Source organism: Carcharodon carcharias, chromosome 3 (genome assembly GCF_017639515.1).
Source record: "Carcharodon carcharias isolate sCarCar2 chromosome 3, sCarCar2.pri, whole genome shotgun sequence".
NCBI classification, from domain to species: Eukaryota; Metazoa; Chordata; class Chondrichthyes; order Lamniformes; family Lamnidae; genus Carcharodon; species Carcharodon carcharias.
Window position 1 is genome coordinate 80,727,827 of NC_054469.1, and position 23,064 is coordinate 80,750,890.

The window sequence follows — 23,064 nt, forward strand, 5'->3', positions numbered from 1 at the left end:
GGATGAACTGCAACAATTGTTTATTTCTGTCCGACACAAAAGAAAAATAGGAAAGGTAGCCAAACCATGGCTCACAAGGGAAATTAGAGATAGTATTAGATGCAAGGAAGAGGCATACAAATTGGCCAGAAAAAACAACAGACCTGAGGATTGGGAGCAGTTTAGAATTCAGCAAAGGAGGACCAAGGGATTGATTAAGAAAGGGAAAATCAGGTACGAGAGGAAGCTTGCAGGGAACATAAAAACTGACTGTAAAAGTTTCTATAGGTATGTGAAGAGAAAAAGATTGGTGAAGACAAATGTAGGTCCCTTACAGTCAGAAACAGGGGAATTTATAATGGGGAACAAAGAAATGGCTGACCAACTAAATACATACTTTGGTTCTGTCTTCACAAAGGAGGACACAAATAACATACCAGAAATGTTGGGGAACACATGGTTTAGTGAGAGGGACGAACTGAAAGAAATCAGTATTAGTAGGGAAATAGTGTTGGAGAAATTGATGGGATTGAAGGCCGATAAATCCCCGGGGCCTGATAATCTACATCCCAGAGTACTTAAGGAAGTGGCCCTAGAAATAATGGATGCATTGGTGGTCATCTTCCGAGATTCTATAGACTCTGGAACAGTTCCTACAGATTGAAGGGTAGCTAATGTAACCCCACTATTTAAAAAGGAGGTAGAGAGAAAACAGGGAATTATAGACCAGTCAGCCTGACTATTTTCTCCAGGTGGTGGAGAAAATTCTAGAGCCCATTATAAAAGATTTAATAGTTGAGCTCTTGGAAAACAGTGGCAGAATCGGACAGAGTCAGCATGATGTATGAAAGGGAAACATGCTTGACAAATCTACTGGAATTTTTCAAGGATGTAACTAGTAGAGTTGATGAGGGATAGCCAGTGGATGTGGTTTATTTGGACTTTCAGAAGGCTTTCAACAAAATCCCACATAAGAGTTTGACGTGTAAAATTAAAGCGCATGGGATAGGGGGTAGTGTATTGCGATGGATTGAAAACTGGTTGGCAGACAGGAAACAAAGAGTAAGAATAAACGGGTCTTTTTCCGAATGGCAGGCAATAACTAGTGGGGTACCGCAGGGATCGGTGCTGGGACTCCAGTTATTTACATTATATATTAATGATTTAGATGAGGGAACTAAATTTAATATCTCCAAATTTGCAGGTGACACACAGTTGGGTGGGAGGGTGAGCTGCGAGGAGGATGTAGAGATGCTTCAGTATGATTTGGACAAACTGGGTGAGTGGGTAAATGCATGGCAGATGCAGTATAATGTGGATAAATGTGGGGTTGTCCATTTTGGTAGCAAAAACAGGAAGGCAGATTATTATCTGAATGGCTATAAATTAAGAGAGGGGAATTTGCAATGAGACCTGGGTGTCCTCGTACACCAGTCGTTGAAGGTAAGCATGCAGGTGCAGCAGACGGTAAAGAAGGCAAATGGTATGTTGGCCTTCAGAGCAAGAGGATTCAAGTACAGGAGCAGGGATGTCTTGCTGTAATTGTACAGGGCCTTGGTGAGACCACACTTGGAATATTGTGTGCAGTTTTAGTCTCCTTATCTGAGGAAGGATGTTCATGCTTTGGAGGGACTGCAGCGAAGATTTACCAGACTGATTCCTGAGATGGCGGGACTGACATATGAGGAGAGATTGGGTCGGTTAGGATTATATTTGCTGGAGTTCAGAAGAATGAGGGGTATCTCATAGAAACCTATAAAATTCTAACAGGACTAGACAGGGTAGATGCAGGAAGGATGTTCCCGATGGTGGGGGAGTCTAGAACCAGGGGTCACGGTCTGAGGATATGGGGTAGACCATTTAGGATTGAGATGAGGAGAAATTTCTTCACCCAGAAAGTGGTGAACCTGTGGAACTCACTACCACAGAAAGTAGTTGAGCCCAAAACATTGTATGTTTTCAAGAAGGAGTTAGATATAGCTCTTGGGGCGAAAGGGATCAAAGGATATGGGGAGAAAGCGGGAACAGGCTGTTGAGTTTGATGATCAGTCATGATCATTATGAATGGTGGAGCAGGCTTGAAGGGCTGAATGGCCTATTCCTGCTCCTATTTTCTATGTTTCTAAATAGAGGTTAATGGGTATGATCTTATAGCCATTACAGAGACGTGATTACACGGAGATCAAAGCTGGGAACTAAATATTCAGGGGTACGTGACTTTTCGAAAGGACTGGCAGGAAGGAAAGGATAGTGGGGTAACTTTGTTATTACAAGAAGGAATAATTACGTTGGCAAGAAAGGATCTTGGATCGGAAGATGTAGAATCCATATGGGAGGAGGTGAGAAATAACAAGGGGAAGAAGACACTGGTGGGAGTAGTCTATGGGCCCCCTAACAGTTGCTATACTATAAGACAGAGAATAAATCAGGAGATAATGCGGACATATAAAAAAGGCGGTACATTAAACATGGATGACTTTAATCTTCATGTAGATTGGGAAAATGAAATTGGCAGAGGTAGACACGAGCAAGAATTGATAGAGTGTATTCAGGACAGTTTCCTAGAACAATATGTTATGAATCCAACAAGGGATCAGGCTATTTTGGATCTGGTAATGTGTAATGATAATAAATGATCTCAGAGTAAAGGATCCCCTAGGAAACAGTGACCATAATATGGTAGAATTTAGCATTTAGTTTGAGAGTGAGAAACTTGGGTTGGAAACAACTGTGCTAAACTTAGATAAGGGTAATTAAAATGGGATGAGGGCACAGTTGGCTGGTGTGGACTGGGAAAGCAGTTTAGCAGAAAAGGTGGTTAATGAACAATGGCAGATGTTTAAGAAAATAGTTCATGACTCTCAACAAAGATGTATCCCAGTGAGGAAAAAGGATTGAAGGAAGGGGATAAACCAGCCATGGTTAACCAAGGAGGTTAAGGACAGTATTGAATTGAAAGAAAAGAAACATATAATGTGGAAAAGATTAGTGGTAAGCCAAATGATTAGGAAAGTTTTAAAAATCAACAAAAGATGACCAAAAGAAATAAAGAGGGAGAAAATAAACTTTGAGGATAAACTAGCAAGTAATATAAAAAATGGACAGTAAGAGCTTTTTTAAATATATAGAAAGAAAGAGAGAGGCCAAAGGGAACATAGGCTCCTTAGACAATCAGGCTAGGGAACTAATAATGTGGAACCAGGAAATGGCGGAGGAGTTGAATAAATACTTTGCTTCAGTCTTCACGGTAGAAGATATTAACAGCATTCCAAAAGTACTAAATAATCAAGGGGCAAAAGAGGGGGAGGAAATAAATACAATAACTATCACTAGAGAAAAGGTACTAAGGAAACTAATGGAGCCAAAAGCCGATAAGTCCCCTGGACCTGATGAGTTGCATCCTAGGATATTAAAGAAAGTAGCTACAGAGATAGTGGATGCACTGGTAGTAATCTTCCAAGAATCCTTAGATTTTGGAAAAGTCCCAGAGGATTGGAGAATGGCCAATGTAACACCCTTACTCAAAAAGGGAGGGAGACAAAAAACAGGTAACTACAGGCCAGTTAGCTTATCATCTGTCATTGGGAACATGTTGGTGTCTGTTATAAAGGATGTAATAGCAGAGCATTTAGAAATACATCATCTAATCAAACAGAGACAGCATGGCTTCATGAAGGGAAATCATGCCTAACAAATTGATTAGAATTCTTTGAGGGCTTGACAGGGTAGCTGCTGAGAGGTTGTTTCCCCTTGTGGGAGAGAGTCTAGGACCGGAAGGCATAATCTCAGAGTAAGGGGGCACCCATTTAAAACAGAGATGAGGAGGAATTCCTTCTCTCAGAGGATAGTCAATCTGTGTAATTCTTTACCGCAGAGGGCTGTAGAGGCTGGGTCGTTAAGTATATTCAAGGTTGAGATAGACAGAATTCTAATCAGTAAGGGAATCAAGGATTATGGGGACAAGGCAGGAAAATGGAGTTGAGGATTATCAGGTCAGCCATGATCTTGTTGAATGGCGGAGCAGACTCGATGAGCCGAATGGCCTACTTCTGCTCCTACATCTTATGCCCCATGCTGAATTAGGTGCTGCTTCCTGTGATTGTGCTTAATCTGGTCCTGCAAGTTAAGAGAGGAAAGTGCGCCTGTGAGTGTGGTGCAGTCTTCTTGGGTGATGTGCCTGTTATGATTGAATAGTTGGCAGGTCGTGCAAGCTATGAGATGTGAGTATGATGCCGAGGAAGTGCTAAGTGCATGAAGGAGGTCAATGTGAGGTATGAGTCTTGACTCAAGGAGACTGTGGTAGGTGAGTTAATTTCCAGATTGTCAGCCATTTTCCCTTGCTGAACTGAACGCCCTTACTTTCCTTTCCTTTCCTACCACAATTTATAGGTTTTTAAAAACACAAACTTTGCATCACTTAGCTTTCACTTTGATTTACCTCACCTTCTTTCCCCACTGTTGGTGATGTTCCATACTAGGACAACAGTCCCACATTAACCTTCTCAGTTTAAAAGAAGATGGACAGGATGGTGTTGAAGTATGTTTATGTTTAGCTCAAAAGATGATACCCAGCGCTGCTGTAAATTCCAAAAACATGGTATAATTGCATTTATTCATGCTTCTTAATTAACATCATGTATTTCATGATAAACTGAAATTGAAAAATATTTTGTAACCTATTGCTTGTATGTTATTGATGGAAAGGAAAGTATATATATCTTTTAACATCAAGGTCATCCCTTTTTTTAAATTCAAATAAATGCCAAATGCCTGTTTCCATGTATGGTTCTATGTATTTATAAACAACCTTGTTTGTTTTTGGAATTCTTGCTCAGCTTTGCTTTCTTTAAAAAATGACCAATCATTGTCTGAAATACAAACAGATTAAAGACATTCTGAAAGGATCTCTGCGGTTTAACCAGAGTCAGCTGGAAGCAGAGGAAAATGAAGAGATTACAATAGCAGATAACCATTACTGTTCCAATAATCGAGGAGAAGGTGCAGAAGGTGAGAGCAAAAAGTTGCCAAATGCTGACAGGGAGATGCAGGCCACTGTGAAAAGAGAAGAGGTAAATCCATTCAAATATCTACCTAACCTAAATGACTAACATTGGAAGGTGCTACAAATGAATGCTGAAGGATAAATTCAGCTTCAGTTCTGTGTTCAGTATTCAAATAATATACTCTATTTTGGGAAGAGGTAAAGATTTTATTTTTATTATGTTTTGAAAGGGATTCCTAACTATTTATGGTTTAACGTTTGTGTACAGTAAAGACTTCTATGCAAATATGGGTTAGAAGCATTGCAATAAACCTGCTGGTTTCTGGCAGCTGTACACGTTGATTGCTGTGTGTGAATGAGGCACCTGTAGTTTAGCTTTTCATTGAAGTGAAATCAGTCATTGGCATCTATCCTAAAGGAAACTCTTAAAAATGATGTGCTCTCTGGCAAGGATTGCAGAGTCAATCATAACAGCTGATCCATTAGTAAATGGTTCAATCAATGACAGCAGAGAAATCAAATAATAATTTGGATTGTTGAAAAGGATGAATGACAGTTTCATATTTTTAATGTGATGTTGGTGAGGACTTTAGTGTTCATTTTAGTATTGAGGCTCAAATACATTGTGATGGGCAAGCAAAACAATTCCAGTTCAAGAAGTAAGTTAGGCAGGGGTGTCTTCTGTCACCCATGCTGTCTAATGCTGTGGGACAGAAGTTAATGAGGATGATATAGCTCCATCTCCACCCATAGGTTAAAAATGTATCCTTTGACTCATCTTTTACGTCTCCTTACTTTGCTTAGTGTTAAAATATGTTTTTTATTCCTCTTATTTAGTACAAATATTTTCATTAAAATTGAAGAAATCTTAAAACGTCCTTATTTATCCTTGCAGAAGTCATACAAGCTCTTTCATCCTATACTGCATAATCCATCTACCCCAGAAACACTGACTTGAGTTTCATTGTGATTCAGGGTTATGGAGAAAACCACTGGTTGCTGTTGAAATATGTGCAGCAAGATTTGTCATCCAGTTGCTTTTAAACTGGAACACAAAAATCATTATGATGTTTACAGTAGGCATGTGGAAAGGGTTTATGGAAATTTTAGTGAGACTAAAATTAAAATTTGATAATTTTCACCATAGCCTTAGTAGGGCCGTTGGTGTCATCTTGCATCTTCTTTGGCTTTCTTCAAACCTCCCTCAGTCGACATCTCAATGTTATTCACCGATCCCATTTTTCTTCTTCCTCTTCTGTTTTTACCCTCAATTTCTTCTTCAACTGTTGCCATTTCAAGGCTGTTGAGTCTTTGTTTCCAATGTCGGTACTCGAACATGTTTCTCTCTCCAACTGTATTTAGCAACCCTTTTGATTCTTGAACTTCTACTCTTGATCTAACCCACTCATTTGTCTTTCTGTTCATCCAGCTGATTCTAAGCATCCTCCACCATACCAACATTCAAAAGCTGTTGTCCTCTCATGCTTCTCTTCAGAGCCCTACTCTTGCATCTCTTGCAACACACAACACTAGTGATTGTACTAGACGTGTTTTTCAGCTTCATGCTGATGCTTTTGGACTTTCTGACACTTACTGGTCACAGCTCTTGCCGTAGCTAATCTAACTTGGATTTCATTCTTGGATGTAACTTTGGTGTTTATCATGGAGCCGAGGTACTTTAATTTGTCCACTGCCTCTATCTCAGTGCTTCCAATCTTGACTTTTCCATTGCCATTTAGATCCATAATTTTGGCCTTTGCCTCATTTATGTTTAGTCCAAAAGACTCACTGTGTCTTTTGATTAGTCCTGCCATTGTCTCTAGTTCTTCCTTTATTCTGTCTGAGTATGGTGTTGTTTGCATACTGGAAATTCCACATGCTGCAACCTTCTCTGATGCAGCCACACCTCTTTGGTAACTTCTTGCATCATCCTCATTAACTTCTGTCCCACAGCATTAGACAGCATCGGTGACAGAAGACACCCCTGCCTAACTTACTTCTTGAACTGGAATTGTTTTGCTTGCCCATCACCAACTCTGACGACTCCTGAAGCATTTCTGTATAGCTCTTGTGTTAGCATCACAAGATATTTGGGTACATTAAAGTCTGAGTGTCTTCCATTGAGCGTCATGCTAGGACAATATTGAAAGCTTTGGCATAGACTATGAACATGAACCAAAGCTGAACTTCCTGCTTATTTTCACACTTCTCCATGAGGTTTTTGAGAACAAGCATAACATCAGTTGTACCCTTTTCAAGAAATAAGCCAAACCGCTTCTCTGCCACTTCTGTGATGACATAATTGTTACTACGTTAGATGCATGACTGATGAGGCTTAGCATACAATGTTTTGGACAGTCCTGTATGCCTGCTATCTTGGGCATTGTGACCATCTCGGATATAATCCACTCGCAAAACCATTCATCTGTAATCCATATCTCATCAATAGTCTGTTTCATTGCATCTATTACTGTTTCACCTCCTGCTAGCATCTGATCTTGTCCTTCTGTCTTTACATTCTTGATGTTATTTATAGCGTTACCATCTCATCATTCAGTACCTCAGGTCTAGTTCTTCTTTTAACTTCCAATCTTTATTGTTCATCTTTTCTGGTTCTTCAAACATTTTCCTGCTAAAATTTTCCCATCTCAGCCTGAACTTGTCCTGGTCATCTAGCAAGTCTCCAATTTTATCCTTACCTATTCCTGAATTTACATACTTATTTCCAGCTATGATCTTGACTAGTAAATATACTTCCTTGGTGCTACCATTTTTGAAAGTTTATTCAGCTTCTTCATTATTCAATTAAAATTTATTCCAACCAAATTCACAATGGCCAATGTAGTTAAGTATACGTGTAAGGAGCAAGATTAGGGATAAATTCCCTAGATTCACAATGGATTAAGAAACACCATGCATAGTGCCAGGAGGATGTTTAAAAGTTTGATATTTCTTTGAACAAAACTTTTAAAGAAGGACACCCTTAAATTTACATTCTATTTAATACGAATTGTGATGGCAGAAAATATCCAGAAATAAGAGTAAAGTACAATTTTGGAACAAACAAAAATGGCCAGCTGCAAATGGCCAGAAAAAAAAACAGGTTTAACATGAATATAAAGAGAAACTATGAAGAATTAAGTTATGGTACAACTAACAGACTGAAACTAACATACTTACTTTCATCTCTAACACTAAGAGTTTCCATGCAGCAGCATTGTTGCTACCCTCCCTTCCTGTCAACCTGCTCCTGATCTCCTATATATCCTGAGTTTCTCTCCCATTTCCCCTCATATCCAACCTCCTCACATCTCCTGCTCACTTGAGGCTCTCCTGGTCCATGTTGGCGGACAATGTTATTTGCTCCCTTTTGTCAAGCAGTTTCTCAAGCACATCGGTGTCTCTTTGCTTCATGTTCAACTGTCAAATATCCTGTTCAAACTTCTGCTATGTTTAACTTTCTTTTACCCATCACACAGCACAAAGGAGTCCAGGGCAAAGTCTGTGACTAAGTGTTGTGCATTTTCCCGCTTTGTTTTCCTCAACCTCTCTGCCATCTTTGATACAGTAGTATTTCATTTTTAGATTCAATTATTACAATGTATCCTTGCAAACTTGGCTATCTTTCACCCTCCATAAACTCCATTTTGCCCAAAACACAGGTATCTTTATCCTGTTCTGCAATGGTGGGACAGTAGCATAGTGATAATATCACTGGACTAGTTCCCCTGTCTGATGTACATGTGACTCCAGACCCACAGCAATTTGCTTGACTCTTAACTGCCCTCTGAAATGGCCTAAGCCGTTCAGTATTTGGCAGCTCACCATCACCTGCTCGAGGACCTTTAGGGATGTGCAACAAATGCTGGCCTTGCAAGTGACCTTCAAGGGCAAATTTTAAAATAACTGACATCATTGTAGTGGTATGGTAACATGATTATGTTATTGACTAGTAATCCCGAGGCTTGGACTAATGATCCAAAATCCCACATGGCATTTAGGGAACTAATTAAATAAATCTGAAATAAAAGAAAAAGGCTAGTCCCAATCATGGTTATCATGAAAGCAGCAAATTGTCATAAAAACCCAACTGGTTCACTAATATCCTTTACGGAAGGAAATCTGCCATCCTTACCTGGTCTCCCCTTTTAAGAAAAATTTCCCTAAACATCTTTTTAACCACCCACCATGGTTTGGTGTCTGTTTTTCTAATCATTTCCATTTGTTTTTTTTATTCATTCATGGGATGTGGGCATCACTGGCTAAGCCAGTATTTATTGCCCATCCCTAATCACCCTTGAGAAGGTGATGGTGAGTTGCCTTCTTGAACTGCTGCAGTCCATTTGTGAATTTGCCATTCTTTTATGCTAAAAGTACTATATAAAGGCAGATGTTGTCCAATATAATTCCGTCCACTGCATCATTGATGAACACATTAAATAGGAAGGACAACAGGGTCAAGCCTGCTTCATTCCTCTTTTGAGAGGAAGAGTTTCACTAAGTCTCTTGCTCACTTCTACATGGACCTTGGAGCAGGCGTGCACATGCTGGATAAAATGCAGGAATAAATTTGGAATGGCTAGCAGTGAAACAGACAGTATTCTTCAGAAGGAAATGAAACCGAAATCTGTGTTATCACCCCAGTTGAAAGTCCTACAAGTACCACCAGTCTCGATACAAAATCAGAGAACGTCAGTGATAGAGAAGTTTCTACTGCTGTCGAAACTACAAGAGTTATCCTGCTGGTAAAGGAGAACTTTGAATCTGGATATGTTTAGAATGCTGCATAATCTTTCTTAACCTTAATATGTATTACAAGTCTGGTTCAAAAATCCACATTTTAAAATATAATTGAAGTCTCCATGACTGCAATAGCAACCACAACATGTACAGTTTAAGTTTATTATGGACAAAGAAATCGACAAGTTGCTAAAAAATGCTTTGGATTATAGAGTGGATTTTAGTAAAATAAAGCAGGATCTGGCCAAGGTAGATTGGGAAAAGTTACTTGTGGGGAAATCTACAGAGGAACGGGGGGGTGGTGTTCAGAAAGAAAATGGGGAGGGTACAGGCTCAACATGTTCCCTCTAGGGTCATAGGAAGGAGTAACAAGCCCAGAGAACCATGGATGACCAGAGATATTCAGGTTACGATGAGAAGGAAAAGAGAGGCTTTGAGCAGGTACAAGTAGGTCAGCAGAGGCATTAGTGGAGTACAGAAAGTGCAGGGTGGAGCTTAAGAAAGCAATTAGGAGAGCAAACAGGGGATATGAGAAAGCTCTGGCTGGTAAAAGTAGGATAAAATCCCAAGAAATTCTATAAGTATATCAATAGGAAGAGGATAACCAGGGAAGGAGTAGGGCCCATAAGGGATCAAGGGGGCAATCTATGGGTGGAGCCAGAGGACATCGCTAGAGTGTTGAATGAATATTTCACATCTGTCTTCACCCAAGAGAATGAGGATGAAGGTATCAAACTCGGGGAGAGAGACTGCAAGGTTCTTAAGCAAATTGATATAAGGAGTGACAAGGTATTGGAGGTGTTGGCATGCTTAAGAATGGACAAATCTCCAGGTCTAGATGATTTGTGTCCCAGATTGTTGAGAGAGGCAAGGGAGGAGATTGCAGGAGCTCTGACCCAAATTTTTAATTCCTCTCTGGCCACAGGGGAGGTGCCAGAGGACTGGAGAACAGCTAATGTGATTCCATTATTTAAGAAGGGTTATAGAAATAAGCCAGGGAACTACAGGCCACTGAGTCTCACGTCAATGGTAGGGAAACTATTGGAGAAAGTTCTGAAGGAGAATATCCATCTCTACTTGGAGAGGCAAGGTTTGATCAGGGATAGTCAGCATGGCTTTGTGAGAGGGAGGTCATGCCTAACAAACTTGATTGAATTTTTTGAGGTGGTGACCAGGTGTGGAGGTGAGGGTAGTGCAGTTGATGTAGTTTAAATGGATTTCATCAAAGCCTTTGACAAGGTCCCACATGGGAGACTTATAAAGAAGGCAAATGCACACAGGATACAAGGTAATTTGATAAGGTAGATTCAAAATTGGCTTAGCTGTAGGAGGCAGAGGGTGATGACAGAAGGATGCTTTAGTGACTGGAAGCCAGTGTCCAGTGGCGTACCACAGGGATCTGTGCTCAGTCCCCTATTATTTGTCATTTATGTAAACGACATAGATGACTATGTAGGGGGTAGGATTAGTAAGTTTGCGGATGACTCAAAGATTGGCCGGGTACTTAACAGTGAGGTTGAGTGTCTTGGGCTACAGGAAGATATAGACGGGATGGTCAAATGGGCAGATAAGTGGCAAATGGAATTTAACCCTGAAAAGTGGGAGGTGATACACTTTGGAAGGAGTAGATTGACAAGGAAGTATTGAATGAATGGCATGACACTAGGAAGTTCTGAGGAAAAAAGGGGCCTTGGCGTGTGTGTCCATAGATCTCTGAAGGCGGAGGGGCATGTTAAAGGGGGTGGTGAAAAAGGCATATAGGACACTTACGTTTATCAATCGAGGCATTGATTACAAAAGTAGGGAGGTCATGTTGGAGTTGTATAGAACCTTAGCAAGGCCACAGCTGGAGAATTGTATGCAGTTCTGGTCGCCACATTATAGGAAGGATGTGATTTCACTGGAGGCAATGCAGAGGAGATTCACCAGGATGTTGCCTGGGATGAAACATTTAAGTTATAGAGAGAGGTTAGATAGACTTGGATTGTTTTTGTTGGAGCAGAGAAGACTGAAGGGCGTCCTGATAAGGTGTACAAGATTATGAATGAGGGGCATTGACAGGGTGGATAGGGAGCAGCTGTTCCTCTTAGTTGAAGGGTCAGTCACATAAGTTCAAGGTAAAGGGTAGGAGGTTTAGAGGGGATGTGAGGAAAAACTTTTTTACCCAGAGGGTGGTGACAGTCTGGAATGCGCTGCCTGGGAGGGTGGTGGAGGCGGGTTGTCTCATATCCTTTAAAATGGATGAGCACTTGGCCCGTCATAACATTCAAGGCTATGGGCCAAGTGCTGGTAAATAGAATTAGGTAGGTAGGTCAGGTGTTTCTCACGTGTTGGTGCAGACTCGATGGGCCGAAGGGCCACCTCTGCACTGTGATTCTGTGATGACATGAATACTTCACCCAATTGGTTAAATAAGTCAAAGTTCAACCAGTAGTGCTATAGCATCCAAAGAAAAAGAGCATTACCGTATATGTTACAAAAGGGAATTTGCATATATTCATAAATATCTTGATATAATGATTCTGTTAAATATTGAAAATGCTATTTTTCTTAAGTTCAAATAGATTATTATAACAAATTTAGCAAAAGCAAAGTAGTCCTTAGCCGAGCCATCCTGGGAAAAGTACAGACAGTTAAATGACTTGCCAAGGAGGGGGTGGAGAATTATGTTTTGATGCTCTGCCGTAACTTTTACTAGCTAGTTCGTGTGATCTTCTCATGGGCCAAAGATTGGGTCACCTGCTCTATTGATCATGATTTGGTAAGATTAGCTCACTTTAAAAAGCAGGATTTTTTAAATCTGTAAATTTACAATTTATGTACCATTGCTCAATTTTGTCTAAACAATACAGTTACGTCAAACAAAATGTTTTTGTTGTATTGAAGGGATGAAATTTAATACAGAACGATATAAGAAGACTAATTTTGATAATATAAAAAAGCAATACACTAAAGTAGCACTTAGGGGTTAAGATTAGTAGTAGGACATGAATAAAGCTGTGAAAAAGAGAAATGAAAAGCATTAAACCTATGATTTCAATATTAAGCCTATATAAATCACTGGTTAGGTAGCATATGGAATATTGTGCCAACTTGCACCATTTTAGAGAGAATGTCAAGATCATGGAGAAGGTACAGAGATGACTTACTAAGGTAACACCAAGAATAAGAGGCCTTAATTATGAGAGAAGTTAGAGAAAGCAGGTTTCTTTCCACTTAAATTGAAGTTACGATGAACTCTAATAAAGGTCCTCAAAATTATGATGGGTTTTACTAAAGTAAATTGAGAAAAACTATTCCACTGGTGAATAGATAACTGAAGGAAATAAAATTAAAATTATCAGAGGAAATGAAAGAGGTCAGGAGATTAGATATTTTTACAAAAGGTTGTTGCGCCATAGAATGCCCAGCAACATCCATAATAAGGGAAGTGGAAAACTATTTTAGAAGGAGAAATGTGACACGTTATGGAGAAAGAGCAGTGAATTAGGACCGTCTTTCAGAGAACCAGTACAGACTTAATGAGACAAATGGCTTCCTACTATGCAGTAAAATTCTGAGATCTTTGGCTAGAAATTTCATTCAAAACTGTTAGTTAGAGATTTTAGAAAAAAATTTGGACTTTTTACATCATCTCTTTATGGCCAATACATGGCTTCAAACCAAACCTAGCCTGTTGAATTCTGATTGAACTTGCATCCATTTAGTTCATAACACACAGCCGGATTGTGAAATGCATAATTTCTCTAACATTTTGTTTAGTGATGTCTGGAATACAAGCTGTGTAAGTGCAGATGTAACATTTTGAAAATTCATTCAACAGCTGAACATGTTAATCAACTTAGTGTATCAATTTGACTTTTGATTGTTTAAGTTTAAAGATTATATATGATTAATCAATATTATGTTCTCAAATTTTTTAAGATTAATATTTATTAAATCATAGAATGAGTACATCGCCAAAAGAGGCCATTTGGTCTATCATGTACATGCTGACTCTGGAAGTGCAACTGAGATAGTCTCACTCCCCTTCCTTTTCCCTTCAGCCCTGCATCCTCTTCCCTTCAGGCACTCAATTTCCTTTTGAAAGCAACAATTTAATCTGCCTCCAACACATTGTCAGGCAGTGCATTCCAGATCCTAACCACTCATTGCACAAAAAAGATTTTCCCCATGTCACCTCTGGTTTTTTTGTCAATCACTTTAAATCAGTATCTTCTGGTTCTCGACCCTTCAACAAATGAGAACAGTTTCTCCCCAGCTACACTCCAGACCATTACCAAATCTCCTCTCAATTTACTCTTCCCTAAGGAGAACAACCCCAGCTTCTCCAATGTATGCTAGTAACTGAATTCCCCCATCCTGAAACCATTCTCATAAATCTCTCTCCAATGCACCCTCTCCAATGCCTTCTCATCCTTCGTAAAGTGTGGCTCTGAACCTTTTATGAAGGTTCACCATAATCCCTTGCTTTAAGAGTTAGTGATCCACAATTTTTAACTGTTGCCATGTTTATTTCTAGGCCACATCACTGACTTCCTTGAATTCAGATGGTAGAAATTCAGATGACTACATCTTAGTTTCTAAAGAAGATGATGACTTGGTGCATGAGCACCCCTCTGAAAATTTGGAAACAACAGGAGGTGCATCAGAGAAACATCAAACTTCACAGGTGCCAAACACCTCTGAAGCAACTAGAAAACAAACAAAGCAATCTCCGGTGTTTTCTGACCCTCTAACCAGTGGAGTCCTGGGGTCACCATCCAGCAACTCAGGATCCAGTCCAGGTGACGACAGTAGCAACAGCAAGGATTCTGATTTCACCATTGTCAGCCCACTGGACATCTGAATTTTCTTCCACTCAGCATTGGCCTCCATGTTGATAGAAAACTTATTATCTGCACGCTAATAAAATTCTGTATGGATTGCTTGACAACTGCAACACTCCTTTTTCAGTCTGAAAATGATATAAAGTTTACACTCCTTAGAGTGTGTCCTTGTGACTTAATAATGTATATTGGATTGTAGTTAAATGATGGATCATAGTTAAATGATGTGAATTTACTTTGGTGCCCATCTCACATTCACATCAGTTATTTAGATATCTTTAAGCCTAAAGTGACCATATATTCAAAACCAGGTCCAGGACCATACAGCTCAACATTCACCCATGCCACCCAAGGCAACGGAGTACACTCTGATCCAGCTCCCAGGACATCCAACTCCAGCTTCTGATCAGTAGTGCAGTTACCAGAGCCCCATAATACTTGGCTCTGGAGCCATTTTCTCTTCAACCAAATTTCTCAGGAAAACTGCATTATTTGGGAATTATTCAGGAATTGATTGGGGTGGGGGGTGGGCTTTTAGCATGTGCACTGCAGTCACAGAGCAAGGTCTCTACACAAAGTCTCTGGGTGAGTGCACTACTACTACCAGTCAAAAAGAGGAGATTGACAACCCTTCCAACAATTGGAACCCAAACCTGCCCATCATATTAAACACCACAGGGTAGTGCAGCACACATAACCTGCCCATCATATTAAACACCACAGGGTAGTGCAGCACACATAACCTGCCCATCATATTAAACACCACAGGGTAGTGCAGCACACATAACCTGCCCATCATATTAAACACCACAGGGTAGTGCAGCACACATAACCTGCCCATCATATTAAACACCACAGGGTAGTGCAGCACACATAACCTGCCCATCATATTAAACACCACAGGGTAGTGCAGCACACATAACCTGCCCATCATATTAAACACCACAGGGTAGTGCAGCACACATAACCTGCCCATCATATTAAACACCACAGGGTAGTGCAGCACACATAACCTGCCCATCATATTAAACACCACAGGGTAGTGCAGCACACATAACCTGCCCATCATATTAAACACCACAGGGTAGTGCAGCACACATAACCTGCCCATCATATTAAACACCACAGGGTAGTGCAGCACACATAACCTGCCCATCATATTAAACACCACAGGGTAGTGCAGCACACATAACCTGCCCATCATATTAAACACCACAGGGTAGTGCAGCACACATAACCTGCCCATCATATTAAACACCACAGGGTAGTGCAGCACACATAACCTGCCCATCATATTAAACACCACAGGGTAGTGCAGCACACATAACCTGCCCATCATATTAAACACCACAGGGTAGTGCAGCACACATAACCTGCCCATCATATTAAACACCACAGGGTAGTGCAGCACACATAACCTGCCCATCATATTAAACACCACAGGGTAGTGCAGCACACATAACTCCTGATTTGAACAGGCACAGCCTTTTAATAGGGTATTCATTCGGGAATCAATTTCACAAACTGGGGACTCTTCTGGAAGATTGTCGACACAATATCTCATTTGGGACTGTCCCCAAAGTGAGAACGTATAGTCACCCTACTTTAGCTTTCTGCTTAGCAACCATTTTAGCACAGCTAGTTAAGCATTTCATTTTAATAAGTGGACTACCTGCTTGACATAACTTTTGACATGGAGGCTGTGAATATCCATATCAATGTAGACATTTGTCTGAGAGGATGTGTCTGCTTGAGCACACCATATCCTCTGTCTTACCCAGGCAGCAATGGGAGTTTTCAATGTTTGGGGCTGAACGCAGCTCGCAGAGAAGGTTTACTGGGATCGGGTGTGCAGGAAGGTCAGAGGGAAGGCCAAGGGCTGGCTTTTAGTACCCCCGCCATTGCTGCCTGGGTAAGACAGAGGATATGGTGTGCTCAAGCAGACACATCCTCTCAGACAAATGTCTACATTGATATGGATATTCACAGCCTCCATGTCAAAAGTTATGTCAAGCAGGTAGTCCACTTATTAAAATGAAATGCTCAGTCAGGCACTGAGTACCCATGAATGAGGGCCCTCCCCATACGAAAGCACAGGCCAACTCAACAGGGTTTGCTGGGCAGCCTTTGGGAAGCACAGGAGAGCCGTGAGAGAACCGTTTAATCCCTGAACCAACACTGAATTCCCAAGGGCTCAGGGGTAGTTGGTGTCAAGTGGCTCATTAATGAGCCTAATTGACATATTGCTGCTTGCAGGCAGGATTCCCGCATCAGGTCTCTCCCACTCCTAACTTAATTGGGCACCATTTTCTGATGCCGAGAATCTGATGCAGGTACTCCCTTTCAATAGTCTCACCCCACCCACCCCAACATCATGCCGACTCTGTCAGGCTCAGTTAAATTCTGAATATAGCATAAAAGGCTGAAATTGGTGTGGGTATTCCCAATAATAAAGTAAGATATTTGGGGATAAGGAAGGTACTTATTAATTCTGGTATCTCCCACTCTGTCTCCTGCTTATACTTAGTATAAATTTGTGATACCATTTTGAAATGCTGAGTAAGTATTAATGTCTAATCCCTCTGACTGTTGTGGAAGTGATGTGGCCACGATCATATATTACTGGAGTAAATGATCCTTTTATTCACTATAGCTGTCCCTTAGCAATGGAAATGCAATAAATACTTTGCATCTGGTAATGATTAAAGAGTGAGCTTAGACTAATGCTATTTTATTAATCTGCCAATTTGGTTTGGTGTCTTTGTGGCTTTGTTGCCTTTATGCTAATTGCTGTTTGATTGCATCAGGAATATTGCACTGAAATGTGTTTACATTGTGCTTCCAATTTTACAATATGGAAATGATGTCTTTTTATTCAACTGCTGTATCTCATGTATGTGCCCATACCTGGAGCATTTTGCAAAGAAAGCAATGGGAATTTCATAAAACGCAAGTCAATATTGCTGAATAATTAGTTAAAATGTAGCTGCCTGAATATTTTATACCATTTCTACTATGAGAACCTGCTACATGCTACCGAACAATTGTAACACAGATGTCCCCCCATTTAACAGTACGTGTTCCTACAAGTTACTTTGCTGCAATGTTTAGTTTTATATATCGTACATGTATAATGCCTGGTGTCTAACTGAGAAAATCACTGGAATTTATTGTACCAACATTCATGTAGTGATTTAGTATAAAACTGCATTTAATATAGATCTCAAATGTTCAGTAAACCACCCACAACATTCTTAAAATGTATACGGAATGCTATAACCAAATTATGTGCTTATTGAAGTATTAGCCTGCTATATAGAAAGTAATGTTGTTAAACCAAATTGTCAGATAAAGACTCTTTTTACAGAATAGATTTAGATTCATAGATAATAGATCATTGGATCATAGAATGGTTACACAACAGAAGGAGGCCATCTGGCATGTCGTGCCTATGCTGGCCCTGTGATGGAGCAATTCATCTAGGGCCACTTCCCTACCTTAACCCTGTAAATGTTTCATTTTCAGATAAAGATTTGATTCCCTTGTGAAAACCACAATCAACACTGCATCCACCAGACTCAGGCAGTGCAGTCCAGATCCTAACCACTCACTGTGTGAAAAAGCTTTTCCTCATGGTCATCATTGCTGCTTTTGCTAATTACCATAAATCTATGCCCTCTAGTTCTTGATCCTTCCACTAATGGGAACAGTTTCTCCCCATCTACTTTGTCCAGACCCTTCATGATTTTGAATACCTCTATCAAATCTCTCAATCTTCTCTTTTCCAAGGAGAGCAGTCCCAACTTCTCCAGTCTTTCTACATAACTGAAGTTCCCCTCAGCCTTGAAACCATTCTCGTAAAACTTTTCTGCACCGTCTCTAATGCCTTCATACTTTCTGAAGTGTGGTGCCCCGACCTGGACGCAGTACTCCACAGTGTTTTAACATAACTTCTTTACTTTTCTACTCTGTGCCTCTATTGAAAAAGCCCAGGATGCCAAATGCTTTATGAACTGCTCTCTCAATCTGTCCTCCCATCTTCATTGATTTACATACAAATTAGGAGCAGGAAACACCATTCGGCCCTTGAAACTTCTCCGCTATTCAATAAGATCATTGCTGATCTGATTATCTGAATGCCACTTTCCTGCCTAACCCCTGATACCCTTTGACTCCCTTGTTGGTCAAGAATCTACCTACCACTACCTTAAAAATATTCAATGACCCTCCCTCCACCACTGTCTGGAAAGAGAGTTCCGAAGACACTCTGAGGGAAAAAATTTCTCCTCATCTCATTTTTAAATGGGAAACCCCTTATTTTTAAACCATGCCCCCCTAGTTATAATCTCTCCACAAGGGGAAACATCCTTTCAACATCCACCCTGTTAAGTCCCTTCAGGATCTAATATTTTTCAATAAAACCACCTCCAATTTTTCTAAACTCCAATTGATAAAGGCCAAACCTGTCCAACCTTTCCTCATAAGATGATTCCTTCATTGCAGAAATCAGTTGAGTGAACCTTCTCTGAACTACTTCCTTAAATAAGGAGACCAAAACTGCACGTAATACTCTAGATGTGGTCTAATCAATGCTCTGTACAGCTTTAGCAAAACATCTCGACTTTTATATTCCATTCCCCTTGTAATAAATAACAATTTCATCTGCCTTCCTAATCACTGGCTATACCTGTATACTAACTTTGTGTTTCATGTACCAGACGCCCAGATAGATCCCTCTGGACCACAGAGTTCTGCAATCTTTCTTCATCTAAATAACATGCTGCTTTTCTATTCTTCCTGCCAAAGTGGACAACTTCACATTTTCCCACATCATTCTCTCTCTGCTAATTTTTTGTCTACTCATATTATGACACAGCCAATAGTAAAGGCTGAGTTGTTCAAATCCCACAGGGAAACTTGAAACAACTGTCATAACCCATTTTTTCAATTTGTATGTTTTGTGATGCAGGCTTTGAATTCAGTAGTAATAAGACCACTGAGTCTCGATGTTTTTTTATAAAACTAAATAAAACATTTATTAATACAAGAAAGATTGTAAACACATCCATACGCCTTATAAATTACAACTATAATAACTACAAAAATCCCCAAATTAATCTGATTCTCCAATTACACCCCTGGTAAGGCAACAATAAAACTCAGAGATTTAACAGAGCTCTGACAAAGCACATCCTGGAGAGTTGCATTCAAAATGAGTTTCTTTCAGCTCTGGGTCCTTGCGGATAGACTTGAGGCTTATAGGCTGGAGGCCTCTCACACTTGTTGGATCTTAAAATGCCTCTACCTTACACACAATCTCCTTTATACATATTTGAATGTAAATTTTCCATTGTATCACTTGGCTTTTAACTTTACTTCTTCTAACAATAACATCCTTTCAATCCCACCAATTTTATTAGTAACCTGAAAAAAGTAAACACATTGCTTGGTGTCTTCTAGCTAGGTTAATATTTCACCCTCAGTCTTGAATGGTTTCTTTTAACAAATGCAAATTTACATTTTACCTTCTACCTTCCTTACATTTATCTAATTAATATCTCAAAACCACTATACATTAAAGCACCCAGACTAGCTGGCTTTAATCCAATTAAAACACACAGACCCAGACCCCATCTATTTTAAAATAATTTCCAATAACATTTTTATATTTTCTTTACACTCACTTAACCCATCTATATCCCTTTTCAGACTCCTTATGTCCTCTTCATAACTTACTTTCCTACCTATTTTTGTATTATCAGCAAATTTAGCAGCCTTACATTCGGGGCAGAATTTTGCCCTTGGTGGGCAGGCGGGCCCCACCGGCTTGGCGGTGGGCAGGCAGCCAATCCCAGCCACCAAAACGGATCCCACTGCCATTTTGAGTGGGCGGGCCAATTAAGCTATGCGTTTCCTGTGTGGGGGAGGGTGGGGGGGGTGGAGGGATTCCCCAACTGTCAAAGTGCGCTCTTTCGCGCATGCATGCGAAAGAGCGCACATCTCCCTAAGACTAAGTGCTGTCTCAGGGAGATTACTGACAGTCTCAAAAACATTAAAAATAAAAAAATTAACATGTCCCCCTCATGTGACAATGTCACACGGGATGGGACATGTTAATAAGAAGCACAGAAACTTTATTAAAGTTTTTTAAAAAGGGCATGAAACCTCATCCTGCCGGTGGATGAGGTTTCATGTTTTTTCAGAAGCTTTGCTGGGGCTCCTGGCCTGCCGCCAGCCTTAAGCTAGATTTGTTAAATCACAACGCTGTAAGCCTAACTCAGCTGAGTTAACAAAGGGGAACCAACGATTGCGGGGAAGGACATGAGCAGCCGACTTCATGTAATCGTTGTAGCTAGAACGGGGATCGAACCGGCGACCTTGACAGTATTCGCACCACGCCCTAACAATCGGAGCGGGCCAGCTGGTGCATCCCCATACGCCAAGTGACCTCATCCGCCAGCCTTAAGGTTGCACGGGCAGGGTCTTTATCTTAATTATCCTGTCAATGGCCTCAATTGGCTATTGACAGGTTGGCGGGCAGACAGCTGATTTCGCTGTCCACCCGCCTTCCTAAAGATTTAAATGGACCAGGATGATGTCATCCCGCGTCATTTTCAGGTCAGTGAGCGGGCCCCGCCCCCAAATCGCCAACAGGAAAATTCTGGCCTCGGTCTCTTCATCCAAGTCATTGATGTAGATTGCAATAGTTGAGGTCCCAGCACCGATCCTTGTGGCACTCCACTCGTTCCATCTTGCCAACCTGGAAATTACCACTCATGCCCACTCTTTTTCCAGTTAGCTAGCTAACCAATCATATATCCATGCTAATATTCTATCCCCCACACCATGAGCTCTTATTTTATACAATAGCCTTTAATGTGGCACCTAGTCAAACCCCTTCTAAGTACACCAAATCCACAGATTCCCTTTATCCACGTTGCTTGTTACTTCCTCAAAGAACTCCAATAAATTAGTCAAACATGATTTCCCTTTCCCCTATGACCTGGGCAGCATCTTTTTCCTTGGTAAAGACAGATGTAATGGATTCATTTAATATCCCAGCCACGCTCCCTGCCTCTATGCCCAAATCCTCTTTTTGGACCTTAATCGATCCCACTCCTTTTACCACCTTTGTACTATTTATATGGCATCAGAAGACTTTTGGATTCCCTGTTATGTTAGCTGCCAGTCTCTATTCTTCCGGGGTTTTTTGCTTCTCTTATTTGCTTTTTCAATTTTACTCTGAACCTTCCATACTCGGCTCAATTTTTGATTGTATTATCCACCTAACATCTATCATAAGCGTACTTTTTCTATAAAATAAAAGCAAAAAACTGGAAATCTAAAACAAAAACAAAAATACCTGGAAAAACTCAGCAGGTCTGGCAGCATCTGTGAAGAGGAACACAGTTAACGTTTCGAGTCCAAATGACCCTTCAACAGAACTAAGTAAAAATAGAAGAGAGATGAAATATAAGCTGTTTTAAGGAGGGGTGGGACAAGTGGAGCTGGATAGAGGATAGGTGGAGATAACCAAAAGATGTTAAAGACAAAAGGGCAAAGAGATGTTGAAGATGGTGATATTATCTAAGGAATGTGCTAATTAAGGGTAGAAAGTAGGACAAGCAAGGTACAGATAGCCCTAGTGGGGGTGGGGTAGGGTGAAGGAATCAAAAAAGGCTAAAAAGTAGAGATAAACAATGGATGGAAATACATTTAAAAATAATGGAAATAGGTGGGAAAAGAAAAATCTATATAAATTATTGGAAGAAAAAGGGCGGTGGGGGAGGAGATGGAGAAGAGAGTTCATGATCTAAAATTGTTGAATTCAATATTCAGTCCAGAAGGCTGTAAAGTGCCTAGGCAGAAGATGAGGTGCTGTTCCTCCAGTTTGTGTTGAGCTTCACTGGAACAATGCAGCAGGCCAAGGACGGACATGTGGGCATGAGAGCAGGGTGGAGTGTTGAAATGGAAAGCGACAGGGAGTCTGGCGGACAGACCGAAGGTGTTCTGCAAAGCGGTCACCCATCTGCATTTGGTGTCTCCAATGTAGAGGAAACCACATTGGGAGCAACAAATGCAGTAGACTAAATTGAGGGAAGTGCAAGTGAAATGCTTCACTTGAAAGGAGTGTTTGGGCCCTTGGACGGTGAGGAGAGGGGAAATAAAGGGGCAGGTGTTGTACCTTCTGCGGTTGCATGGGAAGGTGCTGTTAGAGGGGGTTGAGGTGATGGAGGAATGGACCAGGGTGTCCCAGAGGGAACGAACCCTGCAGAGTGCCGCCGGGGGGCGGGGGGGGGGGGGGGGGGGGGGGGGGGGGGGGGTGGTGGGGGTGCTGAAGGGAAGATATGCTTGGTGGTGGCATTATACTGGAGTTGGCAGAAATGGCGGAGGATGATCCTTTGAATGCGGAGGCTGGTGGGGTGATAACTGAGGACAAGGGGGACCCTATCATGTTTCTGGGAGGGAGAAGAAGGTGTGAGGGCGGATGCGCGGGAGATGGGCCGGACACGG

General features: G+C 40.9%; 1 protein-coding gene across 8 annotated transcripts in view; it reads left to right on the forward strand.

The window, feature by feature from the left end:
- Positions 1 to 14,708, forward strand: part of tbc1d5 (TBC1 domain family, member 5) — a 554,754-nt gene extending 540,046 nt beyond the window's left edge. For all 8 annotated transcript variants that reach the window (XM_041183651.1, XM_041183652.1, XM_041183650.1 and 5 more), the window contains 2 exons: positions 4,863 to 5,048; positions 14,244 to 14,708. In XM_041183651.1, coding sequence (XP_041039585.1) covers positions 4,863 to 5,048; positions 14,244 to 14,570 — 513 coding nt within the window. In that variant the 3' untranslated portion in view covers positions 14,571 to 14,708. The remainder of the gene's footprint in view (positions 1 to 4,862; positions 5,049 to 14,243) is intronic.
- The last annotated feature ends 8,356 nt before the right edge of the window (positions 14,709 to 23,064 follow it).